The 19554-nt window shown below is 39.1% G+C and overlaps 1 protein-coding gene across 1 annotated transcript in view; it reads right to left on the bottom strand.

Annotated features, from left to right (window-relative positions):
• Positions 1 to 5552, bottom strand: part of si:dkey-106n21.1 (solute carrier family 23 member 2) — a 119710-nt gene extending 114158 nt beyond the window's left edge. Inside the window, exon 1 of the mRNA XM_041796050.1 lies at positions 5438 to 5552. Within this exon, the coding sequence (XP_041651984.1) occupies positions 5438 to 5509 (72 nt within the window). The 5' untranslated portion in view covers positions 5510 to 5552. The remainder of the gene's footprint in view (positions 1 to 5437) is intronic.
• Between the last annotated feature and the right edge of the window lie 14002 nt (positions 5553 to 19554).

Below are 19554 nucleotides of genomic sequence, written 5' to 3'. Positions count from 1 at the left end.
CACGGTTCTGTGCTGGGACTGATTCTTTTCACTTTGCTTCCTCTAGGTAAAATTATGAAATATCCCTCCATACATTTTCATTGTTACGCACATGATACTCAACTGTACGCATGAATGGAGCCAGATGACATCAATCAATTATGTCGACTAGAAGCATGCTTTAAGGGCATTAGGACCTGGATGAGCAGAAATGTTCTGCTACTTTACTTGGACAAGACTGAAGTTATTGTGCTGGCCTTCAAACACCTCAGAGAGACTTTTCTAGTGAAATGACTGCTCTAGATAGAATTAGCATGGCATCCAGCAATAATGGGAAAATCTGGGAATTCTATTTGATCGGGATAAGTCCTTAAATGCCTACACATCCAAAAGTAGAATCTTTATTAAAAAAAAAAAAAAGAAAAGAAAAGAAAAAGAAAACCTACAAACTGAGGGGATCCAAACCGTGCTCTTATTGGATGCTTTTATTGTGAAATGTTCCTGGACCTACGTACTTGAAGCTCTTTACTTCTAGTTCTTTGCCAGTGAAGTAAGTTTTTACACAGTACTGTGCAGAACTTTAATGCATGTTTAAGCCAAATGTTGAGGCTGAAGTAGGGTGTAGATGTGGTGAGTAGCAGGCGTGAAGGAGGATTGACACAACCCTGGTCAAGCTCTGGATGTCCTTGCATTTTATTAGGCATATGGGAAAATAATCTGATGAAAAAATAACGCCTTCAGGGTGGAGTAAGGGTGGAAGTTGCGAGTTAGCGTGGCCTATGGTACCATCCAGGTGGGTAGTAGAGTTGCCAAGAGCCCCTGGTCTTGCTGTGGGTGTCCCAAGCGCCAGCAGGCCCAGGCTGTATTTCCAGGAGTGAAACAACCCAGGAAAAAGAGATACCATCAAGCTTGACCACAGTTGCTAAGCAACACACATCCCTCCTCAGTCAAAGCTTTATGGGAGAGTGCCACATAGAAAGCCACTTTCAAACTCAGAATAAATCTCCATTAGAGTTCACCAAACAGCATGCGGGAGACTCCGTGGCCAAGTAGAACAAAAAGGTGTTTTTTGGTCATCACACAAGACGCTACACACTGCACCACTATCCCCACTGTGAAGCACGGTGGTGGCAGCATCATGCTGTGAGGATGCTTCTCAGCATGAGGCCCTGGAAGGCTTGTAAATGTAGAAGGTTAAATGAATGCGACAAAATATAAGACAATTCTGAGGACAATCTTATTCAGTCTGCAAGGGAACTACAGCTTGGAAAAAGATTTATTTTTTGCTTTGAGGACAGTAATGAGAATGTTCTGGAGCGGCTTAGTCAAAGCCTAGACCTCAATGTAATAGAAAATCTGTGGCTGGACTTGAAAAGGTCTGTTCATGCAACATGACAGAGCTTGGGAAGTTCTGCGAGGAAGAATGAAGTAAAATCGCAGCGTCCAGATGTGCAAGTCTGATTGAGACCTGCCCACACAGTCTCATTGCTGTGATTGCAGCCAGAGTTGCATCTACAAATTATTTTTATTGAATTGACATTACTTTTTGTGAATCTGTTTTCACTTTGACATTAACCCTGAGGCTAGCTTCACCACCTCTGAGGAAAACCTTTAGAAGGCAGTCTCAAAGTCCATCAACAGAGTCCTGTCACACACTGTTTGAAGCCCACAGATCATGACAAACTAACAAGTGCAACATTTTGCACCTAAACAAAACACAACTCAGACAACAACCAATAGAATGAAGAGATGTCAAAAACTACAGTTCCTCTAAACACAGTACTTAACTACAAACATGGCACCCTCAATACTATATATTTCAAGATATTTACTCTAAAAGTGTAAACATTTCTAGGCACTAATAGCACTTGTACTATTTTCCATCAGTCACACTAACTCGTACAGGGAAATCTGCTGAAATCTGTAAAGAGTTATCTTTACATTGATGCCAAGCTTATTCATGTAGACTTTGTGGTTGCAGAGAGATACTCTTGTATTTTGGTGTCATTTTCAAACTTGAACACTGAAAAAGGGGCTAGCGATGAAAGGGTTAAGGAGTTTTTTTTTGTTGTTGTTTTTGTGTTTTTGTCTAAAAGCCAAATTATATTGACCATTATTGACTTATGAAATTAATGTACAGTGCTTAACAAATTTATTAGACCACCCTAACCCTAACCAAAGTAAGGTTTATGCCACAGCTGCCCTAAATTAACAGCATTGGTAATTACCAAAATCATTTTTTATGTTTCTGCAATGGTTAATACACCAATATGTAGAAGCTCTTTAACCAAAATGATACTTTTAATGCTAAAATGTAATTATTATTGTCATCCATGAATTGTCAAATTTACTGATTTACAAAAAAAAACTAAAAAAATAGTAAAGCACATTATTATTTCTTGATTAATATGTAAAATTATAGTTATTTACTTGCATTCCTGAACTGAAAAATGAGTTTTAGTGGTTGAATGTTATGCTTGATTAATTTCTGACTTCTCAGAGAAGCCCAGTGAGCCGGCTCAAATTTGGGGGAATTCACTTTGAAATCCCTCATTCCTGTTCAAAATGGTGAAATGTGGAGAGCTCACTGAAAATGAAAGAGTCTGCATTACAGGACTTCATAATGCTGGATGGTCTCTGAGACAAATATGGAAAGACATAAAGTGTTCCCACAGTGTGGTCAAGTATGCTTTGGAGTCAATTGCCGAGACTGATACTTACAAAATGCGCCAAGGAAGAGGCAGAAAACCAAAGATAACTGAAGCAGATGTCAGACACCTCACGATTTTAAGTACTAGAGACAGAAGAAAGACCACTGCTGATTTCAGGCAGAGATGAATGTTTCTGAGAAAGTCTCCAGAATGACCATAAGCAGACGACTGACAGAACAAGGCTTAAAGGGAAGAATAGCTGCTAAAAAGCCATTATTGAGGCCTGCGAACATCCAGAAACGCCTCAGATTTGCCAGGGAGCACAAACACTGGACTGTTGATGACTGGAAGAAGGTACTCTGGACGGACCAGTCCAAGTTTGAACTCTTTGGTCAGCATGTTCGTGTTTATGTCCGCAGAAAAGCTGGAGAACGTTTTGATGCCAGATGCACCCACAGTGAAACACAGTGGAGATTCCATTATGGTATGGGGTTCCATTTGCGGATACGGCGTGGGCAAATTAGTGAAAATCGACAGTATCATGAACAAAAACGTCTACCACAACATCTTAGTGCATCCATGGAATCCCTTCTGGACTGAATCTGATTTGTTGTGGGTTCATATACCAACAAGACAATGACCCCAAGTGTACTTCAAAGCTGTGCAGAGACTATTTGACCAAGAAAAAGGAATCTAGAGTACTGGAACTGAAGGACTGGCCAAGTCAAAGTCTGGATTTGAATCCTATTGAACAAATTTGGGATTTAGTAGATTCAAAGATTGATGGCACAAAAGTTTCATCTAAAGCAAGTCTGTGGGAACAGCTAGAAACTATTTGAAACTCAATAACACAAGAGACTGTGGAAAAGTACATAAAAACAATGCCAGTAAGAATGCAGGCTGTTATCAAGGCCAAAGGAGGCCATACAAAATATGAAGTTTTTTGGTTATTTTATGTGAAAAAGGACTATTTAGTTGTTTCAGTTTGTTATTTGCCAAATAAATAAAAAATAACATTTTTAGTTTTAAACAAGTTTTTGAAAGATTTCTAAAATATTTATGTTTTCTCATTTTCTATGACAGGTGGTCTAATAAATTTGTTAAGCACTGTAAGTTTCATAGGCGCTGTATCTACTGTTTTCACTTAAAATTGAATTAATTTAAGATTATTTTTACAATAATGAATAAAGTGTCCCAATATAATTAATTTGAAATTTTCTCTGTGCATTTGGTAAGCATACTGTCCCCCCCTCCGCCCCTTTAGTGTCTCGCGACCTCCACAGGGGTCACAACCCACTTTTGGAACCACTGGTCCAGGCCATCTATGGGGTTTGACCAAATATTATGTCCGTCAAATTTATTACAGGCCAATCAGAGCACCATAACATATGACGTAGAAGACATGCACCGCACATAACTCCATAAACTACACAACACCAGCTCAACAGGCAGCTAGCTGATGCCAGTTAGGAAATCAAACTCTTGCCTTAGCCTGCCAAAGAAAGACCAAAAACATATTTTTTCCAGCAAGAAAAGCTTTCAGTGTCACTCGCTGCCCTTTTATTAATGAAGCAGCATCACCTTTTATACCAGCATCCAGTACAGCGAAACCACACCCATAATGTCTTCTCAACTAACTCTGACCAGTTCCCCAACTTCGCAAGATTTAAACTGCTTGTTAACAATTGACCTAGTTTTAAAAGTAGGTCCAGCGATTTCTTTTTGGCAGTGTAACTTGAGTTTAAAATGTTAACTGCCAACTTTATTATAAAAAAAAACTAGACCACGAATGTCAATAGACTGTAAACCTTCATAAATTCCTTTGCTTTAGTCCAAAAGTGTCATTTAAAGCCAATAAAGCAAAAGAAAAAGCTTGTTAATTCAATCAGTGGATGGCTGATGATCTGAAGGGTTAAACAGATTTAAAGAAAAAGGTTATTGTGAAATATATTTGCATGATCAAAGCTTTTAGAACACATATTAAACTCTATTACGGATGCCAATATCAGGAAGCTCCAACGATTTATTAGATATACAACCACTAATCCACATCTTTGAATTCATTGTTTGGTGGAAATCTCTGCTGGGGCTTTTAAACGAGAGTGTCAGGTCATATACAATACAAGGATCATTATAATTAATGAGGCCAGATGCCTTTGCCTGTATTATTTCGCAGGTGTTGACAGACTGATCTGTTTGCCCATCCGCGGTCCAAAGCTGCCCTTGTTTGTTTGGCAATCCCATTTTTTTCTAAATTCTTCACATAATTGTGATGGGAAACATCGACCTCGGAGCTCAGCTGTGTACACTTGCACACCCCATGTAGCCGGATGTTTCCCAGCTCACGCACGAACCACACATACCAGCTGTAATACCATTAATTCAGTTTCTGTTTTATCTGGCCGACCTTTTTTATTTTACTGAGTGGCTCTTGTTTTAGCTTGAAGCTCTTTTATGTGTCCCCATCGCGGTCAGGCCCTGGTTTTATGACATATTCTGAAAGCATACAATCGATTCCTCTGAAATATCTGTCGTTTGTGGAGTGCATGCACGCTAGGGTCATTTCACATTCCTCCAAGGCTTAAATTTAGCTCTTAGCACTCTAATGAACAGAAAAAGCACTTTACTTCTCTTTGTGGTCTTAAAGCAACATAATTTCACAGAAAAATGATATTTTTTCAATTGAATTTTTTTTTTTTCAGTGGGTTGTGGTTGTTTTCTCCCATTCAGTGTTCTCATTCTATTATAATTGAGCCTAAAGCAAAATTAAAGATTAAAAAAATATAAAAAGTGGGAGTAAAACTTACTGCAAATGCAGGATTGACCGTCCCTTGCTCCTTGAGTCCCAGCTCCATTTTCTCCTCCGTAGTAAGATGCATTCTCTGGACAAGGCGTGCAGTGTTGTACAGTTGCTTCCCGGGACGCCACACAGAAACACAAATGCTCACAATGGGAGAAAACCTCTGACTAGCAGCAGACCTCAGAGGGCAATGTGAGCGACCACCTCACACCGGGGAAACTGAGTCCAAATTAAAGGGACTCAGTCATTTTATAATCTCCCGTCCGCTTGTGAAACATTAGCAGCTAAGCAAATGTGGTGTAAGCTTTAGTCACTCAGAGTTGAGGTCATGTGCCTGCTGTTGTGTGACGGTGGATCCTATGAGAGGAGATAAGCACGTTTGTCACATGCATCTTTGATTTGTCACACTCATTTAAATACTCTTTCCTTGTCAAAACTTTGGAATTAAAGGGTTTTGTGGAGAGGGGTCTCTGTGTGCGGTTTAAGTGGAACAATGGGTCCTGTTATCTTCGGCTCTTGAGGACATTTTTAACGTACGGATGTTCACCTGCTCAACAAAGGGCACCGTGTTATCGCACATCACCTTATGATACTTTTAGAAGGATGACATTGTGATTTGTGTCAGTTTATGTAACGAGAAAATCTTTCTGATTTACTGACTCTCCTTCACCTGAACCATTCCTCATGTGTGAATGAAAGCCCATAGTGATCAGGTCATTAGACTTCTGTGTGTTTTATTCTTTGTTCTATATTTTTTATCCATCCTTAACCTTCACCACACGTTTCAAAGGAATATTTGACTATTTTGAAGTTGGGTTGCACAGATTCTGTGCAGATGATGACACGCAGCAGTGGAGAACTCCCGATGGGGTCCAGGAATTGATTTCTGCGTAGAGAAATGCTGCCAAAAAGGCCACATCTTGAGCGGTTTACAACTATGCCAAGCGTTCAAAGTTGCAAAAATGACACATTCTTAAATCTTATGCTGCTTTTGTGTCTTGAAAGTAGCTTACCAGCTGGGTTCATTACATTTTTATCAACGGTTTAGCACATTAAACTCTGATCTTGCCTTTATTTCCTCAGCTGGTGTTCATCCAGCCTCGCTTGTTGTGACTGGAAATCCATCTCTTTGATGGTTAGTCTTTGAGGAGATCTCAGCCATTTCCCTCCCCACCTTGGCTCCCAAACTTCTTCATTTAGTAACAGTTTGGCTTTTTAAATCTGGATAAGAGGGAAGAAAACTGGCTCTGAAACAGCAGCTGTGGCTCAAAGAGCAGCTCTGTAGAAGTGGCTCATTCATGAAGGACACATCTTTACCCGGTCACCCACGAGGTATATCCATTTGAAAGAACATAACTATTTGCAGTTGAGTCAGATGCACCTTTGGCTGTAATCACAGCACTGAGACTGTGCGGATACATCTCAATCAGGCTTGCATATCAGGACACTGCTATTTTACTTCATTCTTCTTTACAAATCTGCAAAAGCTCTGTCATGTTGCATGGGGATTGGGCATGAACAACCCTTTTCAAGTCCAGTCATGAATTACTTTTGAAAAATAAATCTTCTCCCAAGCCGTAGATGTCTTGCAGACTGAATAAGATTATCCGTCAGGATTTTCCTTTTTTTTTTTTTGCTGCATTCATTTTACCATCTACCTTCACAAGCTATCCAGGGCCAACTGCCAAGAAGCATCCCCACAGCATGATGCTGCCACCACTTTGCTTCACAGTGGTGATGGTGTGTTTGTGGTGATGTTTCGTGTTTGGTGTCTGCCAAACACAGAAACTTGTTTGTTAGCCAAAATCCCCATTTTTATCACATCAGACTGAACCAGAGCTGTAGAGTCTCCCTCTTGTTTCTTGGTGAATTCTAGTTGAGATTTAATGAGTTTCCTTGAACAGTGGCTTTCTCTTTGCCACTTTCCCATAAAGCTTTTGACTGGCAAAGAACCCAGGCAACAGTTGTTGTATGCAGAGTCTCAGAGTAGTCAGAGGCATCTTGGTGGCCTCTCTCACTATTATCCTTCTTGCACTGTCACTCAGGTATAAGGACAGCCTGCTCTGGGCAGATTTACACATGTGCCATATTCCTTTCATTTCTTGATGATGGATTTAACTGAACTCTGAGGAACATTCAGTGTCTTGGGACTCTTTTTGTATCCATCCCCTCACTTATACTTTTTGATTTCTCAGTTGGTTTGAGTGTTCTTTTGTCTTCATGGTGTAATGGTTGCCAGGATTACTGATTAACCAGTGACTGGACCTTACAGACACAGGTGTCTTTGTATTATGATCACTTGAGACACATTCACTGCACTCAGGTGATCGCAGTTTCACTAAGTGTGAGACTGCTAGCACAGATTGGCTGGACCTCTGTTGAATTAGGCCAGTCACTATAAAGGGAGTGAATATTTACTCAGTCCCTTATTTATCACATTTTTGTTAAATTGACATTACCAAGTAGAAATCTGTTTACACTTTGACATTACAGAGACTTTTTTGAATGATTTTGTCAAAAAGGCGAATCATTTTGACCATGATTAATTAATTAAATCAATGAAAGGGTTCATACTTTTTATAGACACTGTAATAAATGAAGAATGGCCTCAAAGACACTAAAGGGGCTGAAGATACCAGACAAATATAACAGCAGTCAGCATCTTCCTCTAAAATGAACTTTCCAAAAGTAAATTAACCTAGGAGAAATAAAAAGACTGCAAATGAGACTATACCAGCAGTTTCAGGCCCAAACTAAAATAACCAAACCTGTCAGTGTAAACATGTATGGAGATGCAATGACATTCACACAAGATGCAAATAAAAGTTAAGAGCAAGAAACAGAAGCTGTAAAAGCAAAAACTTCCCAGTGTATATATATATGTGTGTGTGTGTGTGTGTGTGTGTCCCATGCTCCTCTCACCCCTCCTTCGCTCTGACTGTAGACTTCATCAGGCATGCTGCAGAAGAGGAATCCCAGAGAGGGCAGGTCCACATGTAACAGCCGCCAGTAATTGGCCAGTTACTGAAAATGAGTCACTAATTACAGTTTACAGTCGACTAACAAAGAGTAACTGAGTTACTAGATAAATCACTGCACTATAAAAGCAAACAGCTTTTAGGAAAATAATTAACGGTGCCTTATTTGCATCTGTACAAATGAACTTAGCACAAAAGGTAAGGAAATTTGTGTTTTGTAGATTATTTCTTTGTTGTAACAATGCTTTTTGGTAATAAATCTTATACCGTTGGAAAGCCTGTTTGGTACCCTTTTAAATTGTGCCACATTTGAAATGAATATGCATTTGTGGGATAAGCAGCAGAGCTGGGTATGTTGGTTACACCTATGAAAAATTTGCCAAATCTTCTCTGCCAATGCCAAACAGCTGATTCTGCCATTGAGTCTTGTTTGGTGTTTGGTGGATTGGATGATTGAAGTTTGAAGAAACAAGACATATTGGCAATTTAACAATTTATTCATTTAACAAACAGGGGCCTCAATAGCGTGGGGAAGAACCACACACAGCCACAACAGCCTGGCAACTCCTCTTCATACTGGTCACCAGCCTGGTCACACACTGCTGTGGGATGGCATCCCATTCTTCAACCAGCATTTGTCGCAAGTCAGCCAACGTGGTTGTGTCGGTCACTCTGGCACGAACAGCACACCCAAGCAGATCCCACAAGTGTTCAATGGGGTTAAGGTCAGGACTGCTGGGAGGCCATTCCATCCTCTCCACTCCCAGATTCTGGAGGTAGTCTCTGATAAACCCCGCTCTGTGGGGACGAGCGTTGCCATCTTGGAGGATAGAGTTCGGTCCCAGACTGTGGAGATGTGGGATTGCCCCGGTTGCAGAATCTCATCTCGATATCTCTCTGCATTGAGATTGCCTCAAATGATGACAAACCTCGTTTTACCATTGAGGGAGATGCCGCCCCTCACCATCACACTCCTCCACCAAAAGCTGTTACTCTATCAATGCAGCAATCAGCATGGCATTCTCTGAGTCTTCTCCACACTTTGATCCTACAATCCAACTGCCGTAGGCAGAATCTGGACTCATCGCTGAACATAACGTTCCTCCACATGTTCAGGTTCCAGTGCACGTGTTGCAGAAACCAGCGCAAATGGGCCTGACAGTGAAGGGCAGTCATGGCAGACCTCCTGGCAGCCCTGTGAGACTGGAGATTGGCTGGGTGCAGTCTGTTCCAGATTGTCTGGGCAGAGAGCCGTCGGCCATATCGTCCTGCAAACCTTGACTGCAAATCTGTAGAAGACAGCCTACGGTACCTAAGTGCTGATGGGGTGAGGAAACGGTCTTCCTGGGGTGTCGTCTTCTCCGCTTTGCGGCCTGTCTTTGACATCCCGCGTTATATGGAGAGTTTGGAGATGGACAAATTAAAAGGGTTCTGAACAGGCTTTCTAATGGTATAAGATTTATTGCCAAGAAGCACTGTTACAACAAAGAAATAATCTACCAAACACAAATTTCCTTACTTTTGGTGCTAGGTTCAGAAAAGGTGGAAAAGGTTCTGGAATGATACATCCTGGCTCCGTTGTTTTACAACACCATCTGTGGCATTCTAACAGAGTTTTAGACTTTTCTACAGCCAATAAATATATGGAATTATATAAGACATGTAAATTAATCCTTGAGCACAAAAGCACACTGATTTATAGATATAATCAAATATTAACACACAAAATATGCTGTTATAGCACAGCATATTGGACATTAGGCCCACTGAACACTGTTATCCAGTGTGGTATCAGTTTAGCGTGCATGGGTATTAGACAAATTGTCTATTTATAATCACATTCTACAGTTGAATTAAATATTATACAATAGATAAGTTCAAAGCTGTCAAGGGTGAAAAAAGGACAGGGTTAGACTAAGTTGCTGACCCTGGCCAGTGGAAGGAGGGACTTCCTGTGGTACTCTGTCATGATTCAAATCAGTCCTGCAGCGACACGGACCAGGCTGATGCCACTTTTTAACAGCTTGCTCTACATTAATCATTTCAGCCAGGATAGACAAATAAGTAAAGAATTGTTTTTTTAAAGCAGATATTACAGAAATGTGATTTTGACATGAGGTCTTTGGTGTTTGGACTCCCTGGGGATGAGCATGGAAGACTGTGTGTTATCCATGTGTTTATCCACTCATGATGAGGATGTGAAACTTTGTAAAGGTGGCACTTAAGTGAACACATTAATATTGCCATGTCTGTTATTCTGAAAATTGAACATGGATTATCAAAATCTGTGTGGGATTGGACACACCTGTTGCAGGTGCGGACTGGAGTGGATGGAGCTGTTGGAGTGGGCAGTAATGGTCAGAAATCAAGTGGGAGCTGGATTAAGAAAAGAGTCCCCGCACAAGACTCTAACAGGCAGCACAACTGTAAGGCTGTGGGTCTCTACTACACAACTATCACTGGGGCTGTGAGCTACCCACCATACTGGTAGCTAGTATGAATGAGAGCTCCAAATGGAGACAGAAGTTGGTACCAACAGAGCTGCATTGAAACTGCACACTGTGGCAGACACCTGACTGCATAACCTTAAAGGACATCAAGATGAAGACAGAGTGGGTGAATATTAACAGAAATGATCTGAATGTTAAGCCTAGTCAAAGTTATGTTTAATCAGTGCAGTTTATTAACTCCAGTGCAAACTGGAGTCAATAAACTGTAGTCCAGTAGGGGACTAACAGTATAAATCTACTTGGGGTATACAGACTTTGAATGTAGATGCTTCTCCCCTGAGGCACCAGTGCTACTGTTGCACTTTTAAACTGTGTAAAGAAATGATTCAAAGCAGCATGCAAGCTGGTGTTCAAAATGATACTTCAATTTTGCTCCATCACTGTGAGAAACTCATGTTTTAATGCAATGTTTGGGCGACCTCAATGCCTTTACTATATGTGTGTTATTCTAAGGAGTCTAAAGCTCAGTATCTCTCTGTAATGAAAACTGTATACTTTAGATATTGTCAGTTTTATGTGTTCACAAATCTAAAAGACTCTGGAGGCCAACTGAGGCTTGAAGCAGAGAATTTGATGACACAGAAATATCACACCATAGCAGCAGACATCACTGAAAAATTGACCCAGTGTTTAAAACTGAACTGCTGAATGAATAGATTATCACAATATATTATCACAATTTTCTGCTCAAATGTAAAATTTCACTTCCCCTTTTTTATTCCGTTGCTGATCATTTCATATTATTAAAAACAGTCCCAAATGTGTGTCATCTCACATTAGCCTGTTTACATCTGCGTTCCTGACCATTTGTAGGAAATTTCGGCATGGCTTGCCTCTCACAGCGTCCTGAGTTACCCTTTCTCACATGAACCTCACAGAGGGAGATTTTCCCTGTTAGACTGGAGGTCTGGAGAGGCAGTACATGAGATGAAAAGTGTGCTGCATAAGTGTAATATTTAGAACTGGCCACAGAGGGTAGTTGAATTTAGAGTGTGGGAGGTTGGGAAACATACAGTGCCTGTAAAATGGATATTTTACCCTTTTATTGATTTTATAAATCAATCGTGGTCCACATAATTTGGCTTTTTTAACATTGGAAAAAAATAACTCAAAGTAAGAACAAGTTTCTACAAAGTAATATCAATTTAAAAATATATATTAGAAATAAAATATTTACCCCCTTAAAGTGACCGACCTAACTCAACGGCCTACCTTAACTCAAAAGGTCCAGCCAACTGGTGCTAGTAGTCTCACAGTCAGTGAAATGGATATCAGCGGATTGCAGTGAATGTGTCTCCGGTCACTGCTAAATCAGTATCCCTGGCTACCATTACACCACAAAGGCAAAAGAACACTCCAAGCAACTCAGAGAAAAGGTTATCTAAAGTATAACCCGATGAGACCAAAATGGTGCTTTAAGGCCATCAGACAAGACACGATGTTTGGTGAACACTAAACACTGAACATCACCACAAACCCCCCACTGTGACAATGGTGGCAGCATCATGCTGTGGGGATGCTCCTCAGCAGTCAGACCTGGAAGGCTTGTAAACGTAGAGGATAGGTGAATGTTATGGAGTTGCTGGGTCAAAGCCAAGACTTCAGTCCATAGGGAATTTGTGGCTGGACTTGAAAAGGTCTGTTTACATCCAATCCCATGCAACCTGACAGAGCTTGAGCAGGATTTAAAGGCACTGTAGTTCTTATTCATGCAGCAATTTTTGGATGTGTGATCTGCTCAACAAAAGACTCAATAGACAAAGACAAAATAGCAAATAGCAAATAGCAAGACAAAAATTAAAGGAAAGTCACATTGTTCATGCACTACACTTTCTTCCTGTTTGTCATCTTGGCTTTTGAAATCTTGCTTTTTTGAGTATCAATAAATTAATTAAATAGAGATGTCAGCATTGACACTTTAATCAGGATAAGATAAAGGTCCAAAATAAATGCATTGCATCTTAAATTGCATTGGCCTCTTCCTGCTTTTAAAGTGAATAGAAACAAGGACATCACTGCTCATTCAATACGTCTCACTTCAGTTTAAAAAAAAAAAACTCTCACAACTCACTGGACAAGTTAACATCATCTGCATCTTTAGCTTTTTTAACCATTCCCTTTAGCTGTTTTCATTTACGTTTCTATTCATAGTGCTTTCTGTTTTTTTGTGAGTCAGCTGATGATGTTCCAACCAGAAGTTCTGTACTTTCTTTCAGAGTAAAAGCAAGTTTTTACCCAGACAGGAAGTAGAGTACAACTGACACAAGAGTGCAAAGAAAATCACTTGAACAGGTATCATTGAGCTTCTGTGAGTTATTTTGTACATGCACTCCTGCAAATGTCTTAATATTTTACAGTGTTAAACAAAAAAAAAAAAAAAAAAGGGTTTCAGACAACAGTAGTATATTAGTGCAGCCCTCATTTAAATGATTAATCAAATTTACAGTATACATCTGTAATCTAGAATTCAGGATCATCAGGTATATGTCTTTGCATCGGATTTCGGATTCTTTGTTCTTTGGAGTGTAACCTCTGTGAATGAAACAGAAAATTAATATTCTGCATCACTGCTTTGTTTGCTTACCCCCTCACTACATGGGCTACTACCTCCCAGATCAACCAATGAGATGAGATTTTAGTCAAAACTCATCAATCAGCTAGAAGGAGTCAGATCTGAAGTATAGTTTGCAAGGCTCCAATGAGTCATCAACATTATTTGTCTTTTTGCAAAATAGTAACCGTGTTCCTCCTTAACCCTTGTGCTAAATGAAACAAGGAGCCATTCAATTTAGTCTTCATATGCTCTGAAAAGCAATTGAAACCTCATCTGACCTAAAAGCACAATCTTACAGTTTCACCATGCATGCTCGAGAATCAGACACACTGGACAAATGAATACAACTGCTAATAGTAAGGTTGATAATTGCTGTGTAAAATGTGAACTAGTTTCCTTGCTAACAGAATGAAAAATCAGTTATTTCTTACGTCATGGTCTGTTTGGAGAGTTGTCATGAGAGATGCATTCATGCTGGAAGGTTCTGCTGGGCTTGGAGCAGCTGTGAGCAGACATGTTTAAGCCAAGTAGACGGAAACATTTGAATCAATGGAGGTGATAATGAATTCACATGCTAGCGCAGTTTAAAATAACTACACACAATCCAAATCACATGACAGTTTTCAAAATGTTGAAAAAATATATATTTAAGTTTCTAGAGTATATGTAATAAAGACAATAAAACACACTCTTGTTCTATGCTTCTCTGGCCAGTGGTACAACTGTATGTTTCCATGATGTATGCTGTTGATCCATCTTAAACAATCTTATGAATCCAAAATCTCAGGAACACTTAGAAAGATTTTCTTTGAGACTTGCACAAATGTCCACTCTGAATGTTTCAACATCAGGCTTCACATTCATCCTTTGCTTGTGAAATCAATCATCCCCTTGGATGTTTTAGTCTTTTATTGATTTTAGAAATCAATCATGGTCAACATAATTCTGCTTTCTTAACAGAAAGATATTGCAAGAAAATGTCAAAGTGAAAACAGATTTCTACAAAGTAATCTCAGTTGAATAAAATATGTAAATTAAGTGACTGCATAAACAGTTACCCCCTTTAAAGTGACTGACCGGACTCAACACAGGCCCAGATGGGAGCTAGTAGTCTCACAATTAGTGAAATGGGGATCACCTGAGTGCGGTGAATGTTTCTCAAGTGATTGTAGTATAATGGCACCTGTGTCTGGAAGGTCCAATCATTGGTTAATCAGTATTCCTGGCTACTATTACACCTTGAAGACAAAAGAACACTGTATTCAACTTAAATGTCATAGAAAAGTATATGTCAGGGAATGGAGACTCCATTATCAAGTGGAAGAATGATCTTTGGTCTGATGAGACAAAAATTGTGCTTTTTGGCTACCAGACATGACACTATGTTTGGTGGACACCGAACATTGTGCATCCCCAAAAACACACCTTCTCCACTGTGAAGCACTGTGTTGGCAGCATCATGCTGTGGGGATGCTTCTCAGCAGCCGGCCCTGGAAGAATTGTTAAAGGTGGAGGATAAAATGAATATGGAAAGATATGGAAAAATCTTAAAAGACAAGAACTACCACTTGAGAGAAGATATATTTTCCAGCAAGACAATGACACGAAGCATACAGTGAAAACTACACAGAAATGGTTTAAAGTGTCCAGATATGCAAGCCTGATTGAGACCTATCCACACAGACTTAGTGTTGTCACTGCAGTCAAAGGTACATCTATTAATACTGACTTGAACAGGACGACTATTTATGATCTCACTTGTTTATATAATAAACTTTTTTATTTAATCGAAAATACTTTGTAGAAATGACTTTGACTTAAAAGACATTTTTGTTGTATCATTATTTGTTTTCATAAAAAAGCCTAATCATATTGACCATGATAGATTTGTCACATCAATAACAGGGATTGAAAACTTTTCATAGGCACTGTCATTTTGCCTTTTCCATCATAATTTCATAGCAATTCTTTCTAGCTGAAGACAAGCAACAGGAATTCAGTGACTGTATACAGTTGTGAAAAGCCATGTTGAGGCTTACTATATATGAAAAAGCAGTCAGCATCACAGGTTGTTTATCCCTTGCAGAATGGATCTCTTGATATTGTTTGGGGTATATACTAATGGTTAACCCACTTCTGCAGACTCAACTACACCCCTGAACATAAGGCCTCTTGACCTTTGACCTCTGAAAGGTTGTCTGATCAGTTTCATACTTAGTCAAAATGGATGTTTGTACAAAATTTGAAGAAAATCCTTCAAATTGCCCTTAGACTGGACTGGGTCAGATGTAGAGACAAATGGACAACACAAAAAACCCGAGGCTATTGCTCTTCTGGAGGCATACAAACATCAGTCTTGCATGGGACTCATTTGATAGACTTTTTCTTGGTATCCCATATTTGTTGAACTTCCAGTGCCCATGAACTTCAAGCTTTGTTTCCTCACTCTTATCTGGGTGTGTAGGAAAAGGTTAAGAGAACAAAGCGGATGGAAAATATTCTTATATGTATTTATCAATTGAAATTATTCTAAAATATTATTTTTTGCAGACAGACTTCCTACTTCTGTTTGGTCAGTTGCAAGTAAAACAGAGCCTCTTTCATGCACAAGGCTGTGTGATTCCCTGTAAAGTCAGTTTGTAAAACCTCTGCAGGGTGAGGGTTAAGAGACAAGCAGCATATTTTCAAACTAACACTGAAAAAAAAAATCCCCACAATTTGGAGGACTTACAGTGCTGTGACAAAGTATTTGCCACCTTCCTGATTTTTTTTTTTTTTTTTTTTCCATATTTGTCATACTGGAATGTTTCAGATCATCTAAAAGGTTTACACATTTCTCAAAGATAACCCAAGTAAATGAAAATTCCAGTTTTTAAATGTTTATGTAATTCATTAAGGGAAAAAAAGTAATCCAAACCCTTTCTGGCCCTATGTGAAAGAGTATTTTCCCCAAGTCAAATTTCACTAGCCATACCCAGGCCTGATTACTGCCAGACCTGTTGAATCAGGAAATCCCTTAAAAAGAACCAGTCTGACGAAATGCAGTAGACTAAAAATATCAAAAATCAACATATTCTACCGCCATCTAAAGAAATTTAAGGGCAGATGAGAAACAAAATCACTGATGCCTATCAGTCTGGAAAAGGTTACAAAGCTTTGGGACTCCAGCAAACCACAGGAGAGCCATTATCCACTAATGGAGAAAACTTGGAAGGGTGATGAACCTTCCTAGGAGTTGCCGGCCTAGCAAAATTACTCCAAGAGCACACCGACGACTCAGGACAACATCTAAAGACCTGCAGGCCTCACTTGACTCAGTTAAAGGGACCCTGCATGATCAGACAAGTTCATCTTGTTAGATATATATATTTGTATCTCTCTGTATATCGCTGGTATATTGAACTTAAAAAAAACTCACTAGATATCCTTGATATCTTTGGCAGATTTGACCAGTGAGACGATGTGAACAGAGAAGTGCAAATCTTTGATCAGAATGAATTCAATCGGCTTGAGAAAAAAATGCTCATGTAACCACAGCTAGTAAGAAAGAGACTGGGCAAATAACAAGTTATCAGAGGGCAATTACTCTTTCACATAGGGCCAGGGAGGTTTGGATGGCTTTTTTTCCCTTGATAACGAAATCAGCATTTTTTTATTTACTCAGATTGTCATCTAAAAATGTCTCAGGAAGAAGGCAAACACTTTTTCATAGCCTGGTTCCAATACCAAGTGTGCCAAAGTCTTGATTTCAGACCAGCGTCCCTGACATGCTTCGAAAGATGGATACCCTCCCACCTCGGGCTTCTTGTCACAGCACTACTTGACTACCTGCAGTTCAGTCCTTTTAAGGCTGTGTGTCATCCCATCATGCAGAGCTTTGTCAAAGAAGCTACAACAGTTTTGGATTGTTCACTCTAGCAATGCTACCTGATGTGCGGATGAATCGCTGAGGCAGCTTTGATCAAATCAAAGGCTTTCCATGTTTTCCCCTACATCTATTCTTTGAGTTTCTTATTTATGACTTTCTCCATCTGCCTATGTCTTCACTACAAAGAAGCTCCTCATTCATGTTTTGTCTGTCTCAAGGTCTTTGAAACATTTAGTGTTTTACACTTGGTCTTTTCTGTTCAAATGCAAAATCACAGATTTTTTTCCATGAGGTTTCTGCTGAGATTCTTTGCCACAGGTGTCTGAAAGGATTGGACATGGTACGACTTGTAGTCAAAGGACTCTTTGTACCTTCAGACTCTCACACAGTTCACAACAATGTCGTGGTCACTCTCTCACGTGATGGAAACAGGGAGGTTGAAATACTTCCTTCCTGAGAAAGTTAGCTTTGCTTTCTCCATTAACTGAAACAAGAGGTGGTTAATGCTAGAGATAAGAAGATCTCAACCAGATGCATTCTTTAAAACTGGATATCAATGTGGGACAAAAAATCTGTAGATTACTATACAAAAATGGGTAAAATCTGATGTCATAATAAAAAAATGTGTTGCAATGGACAAAAACTGTTAGACAGTGACGAATGAGAAGATCTGCATGGAAAAAGAATTGATCGGACCTTCGTTTCCAGGCTTTAATGAACCATGAACTCTTGTGACCAAAAAATACACAAGACTTTGTATCTCTGCGAACAAAAGGAGGTCATACAGTAGCAAGTGTGACTGAAATGGTCAGTGTGAGTGTTACTGTCCACCTACAAAGTGTAGTCCAGTTTACATCAGTCTATACTGACATACTGGGACCATTGTGTGGTTCACGAAGCATAGAAAATGTCTTAAGAAGCAAGTCAAGGTGCATGATGTGTGTAAATCAGCTAACTTTGACACCTGGGATGGTTGTGGGTCTGGTTCCCTTAAGAAGGATTCCCTGAAGCTGATTTGTTGTTGTTGAACACATATTGCATTGGTGTGACTATTTTTTTGTATTCAGTCTTCATTTTGGCAGCCTTTTTTGGTTTAGTATTACTGTTTGGATTCACAGTTTCTTTTTAGTTTTAGTCACATTTTAGTCATTTTTATTCTTTATAGTTTCAGCCTAGTTTTAATCTACAAGAGCTTAAACATATTAGTCCAGTTTTAGAGTCCTTAAATTTTCATCTTGACATTTAGTCAAGGCATTTTAGTAAAGTTTTCAGTCAAATTAATTAATATAAATGCTAAAAAAAAGTATAAATTCCCTATCAATAGTTGAATTGATTGAGAAAATAGTCCCAACATTTTAGTCCAGTTTTAGTCTTAACCCCTTAAAGCCTGTTGTATCATATTTGATACATACTTTTATGATACCTGTATCTGATCAATATGATCATAAATTACTAAAAATAAAAAAAAAACCTGAATACAATCTGAAAAATGATCAAAATGCCCTCAAGTGGATTATCAGTTACCAAAAACACCTAATGTATCAAATGAGATTAAAAAATATATATATGTTAAATTTTATGGAAATTTTGATTTTTTGGATTTCAGTAGAAAGTGAAATAAACATTTCATTTCCAAAATATTAGAATTTTCTGTCTATAATTTGTGTTTTCAGGCTTTAGGGGGTTAATGCTAGAACAGGACTTACTTTTCATTGTAGTTTTGATTATCAGAGATCTAGTTTTTTCTAAGCTTTGTCCGGTCTTCCTGATGCAAAGAAGTAGTCAATAAACATTTTTAGTCACACTGATTCTGTTGACTATTATGAGAGATAATAGATGGCTTGCCATTGTTCAACCCCTTGTTTTCCAGCCTGGGGTCCTCCTTTGTAGAGTGCCAAAGATTGAAGGGGGGGTCACAAGGCAGGTTATAAAAATATGTGCACATACTAGCAAAAATCATGCTAAAAGATGTGTGAATAGTTCATACAACGGTCTTTTGGTGGTTGTTTGAGGGCTTTTTTGCTTGGATTTAAACAATCAAAAGAATTGAAATTGATGATGATGTCAGTAAGGGTTGGGAAATACTGTTTTCAGCAAAGGTATCAGCCAACAAAGAGATTCATTGTTATCTTGAAATAAGTAAAACTGTTGTTGTCAACCTACTTGAAGTAGGTATACACCACTCTTTATAGCTGCCCTGTGTATATGGGTATT

Source organism: Cheilinus undulatus, linkage group 9 (genome assembly GCF_018320785.1).
Source record: "Cheilinus undulatus linkage group 9, ASM1832078v1, whole genome shotgun sequence".
Taxonomy (NCBI): domain Eukaryota; kingdom Metazoa; phylum Chordata; class Actinopteri; order Labriformes; family Labridae; genus Cheilinus; species Cheilinus undulatus.
This window is presented reverse-complemented; position numbering and strand designations above follow the sequence as displayed.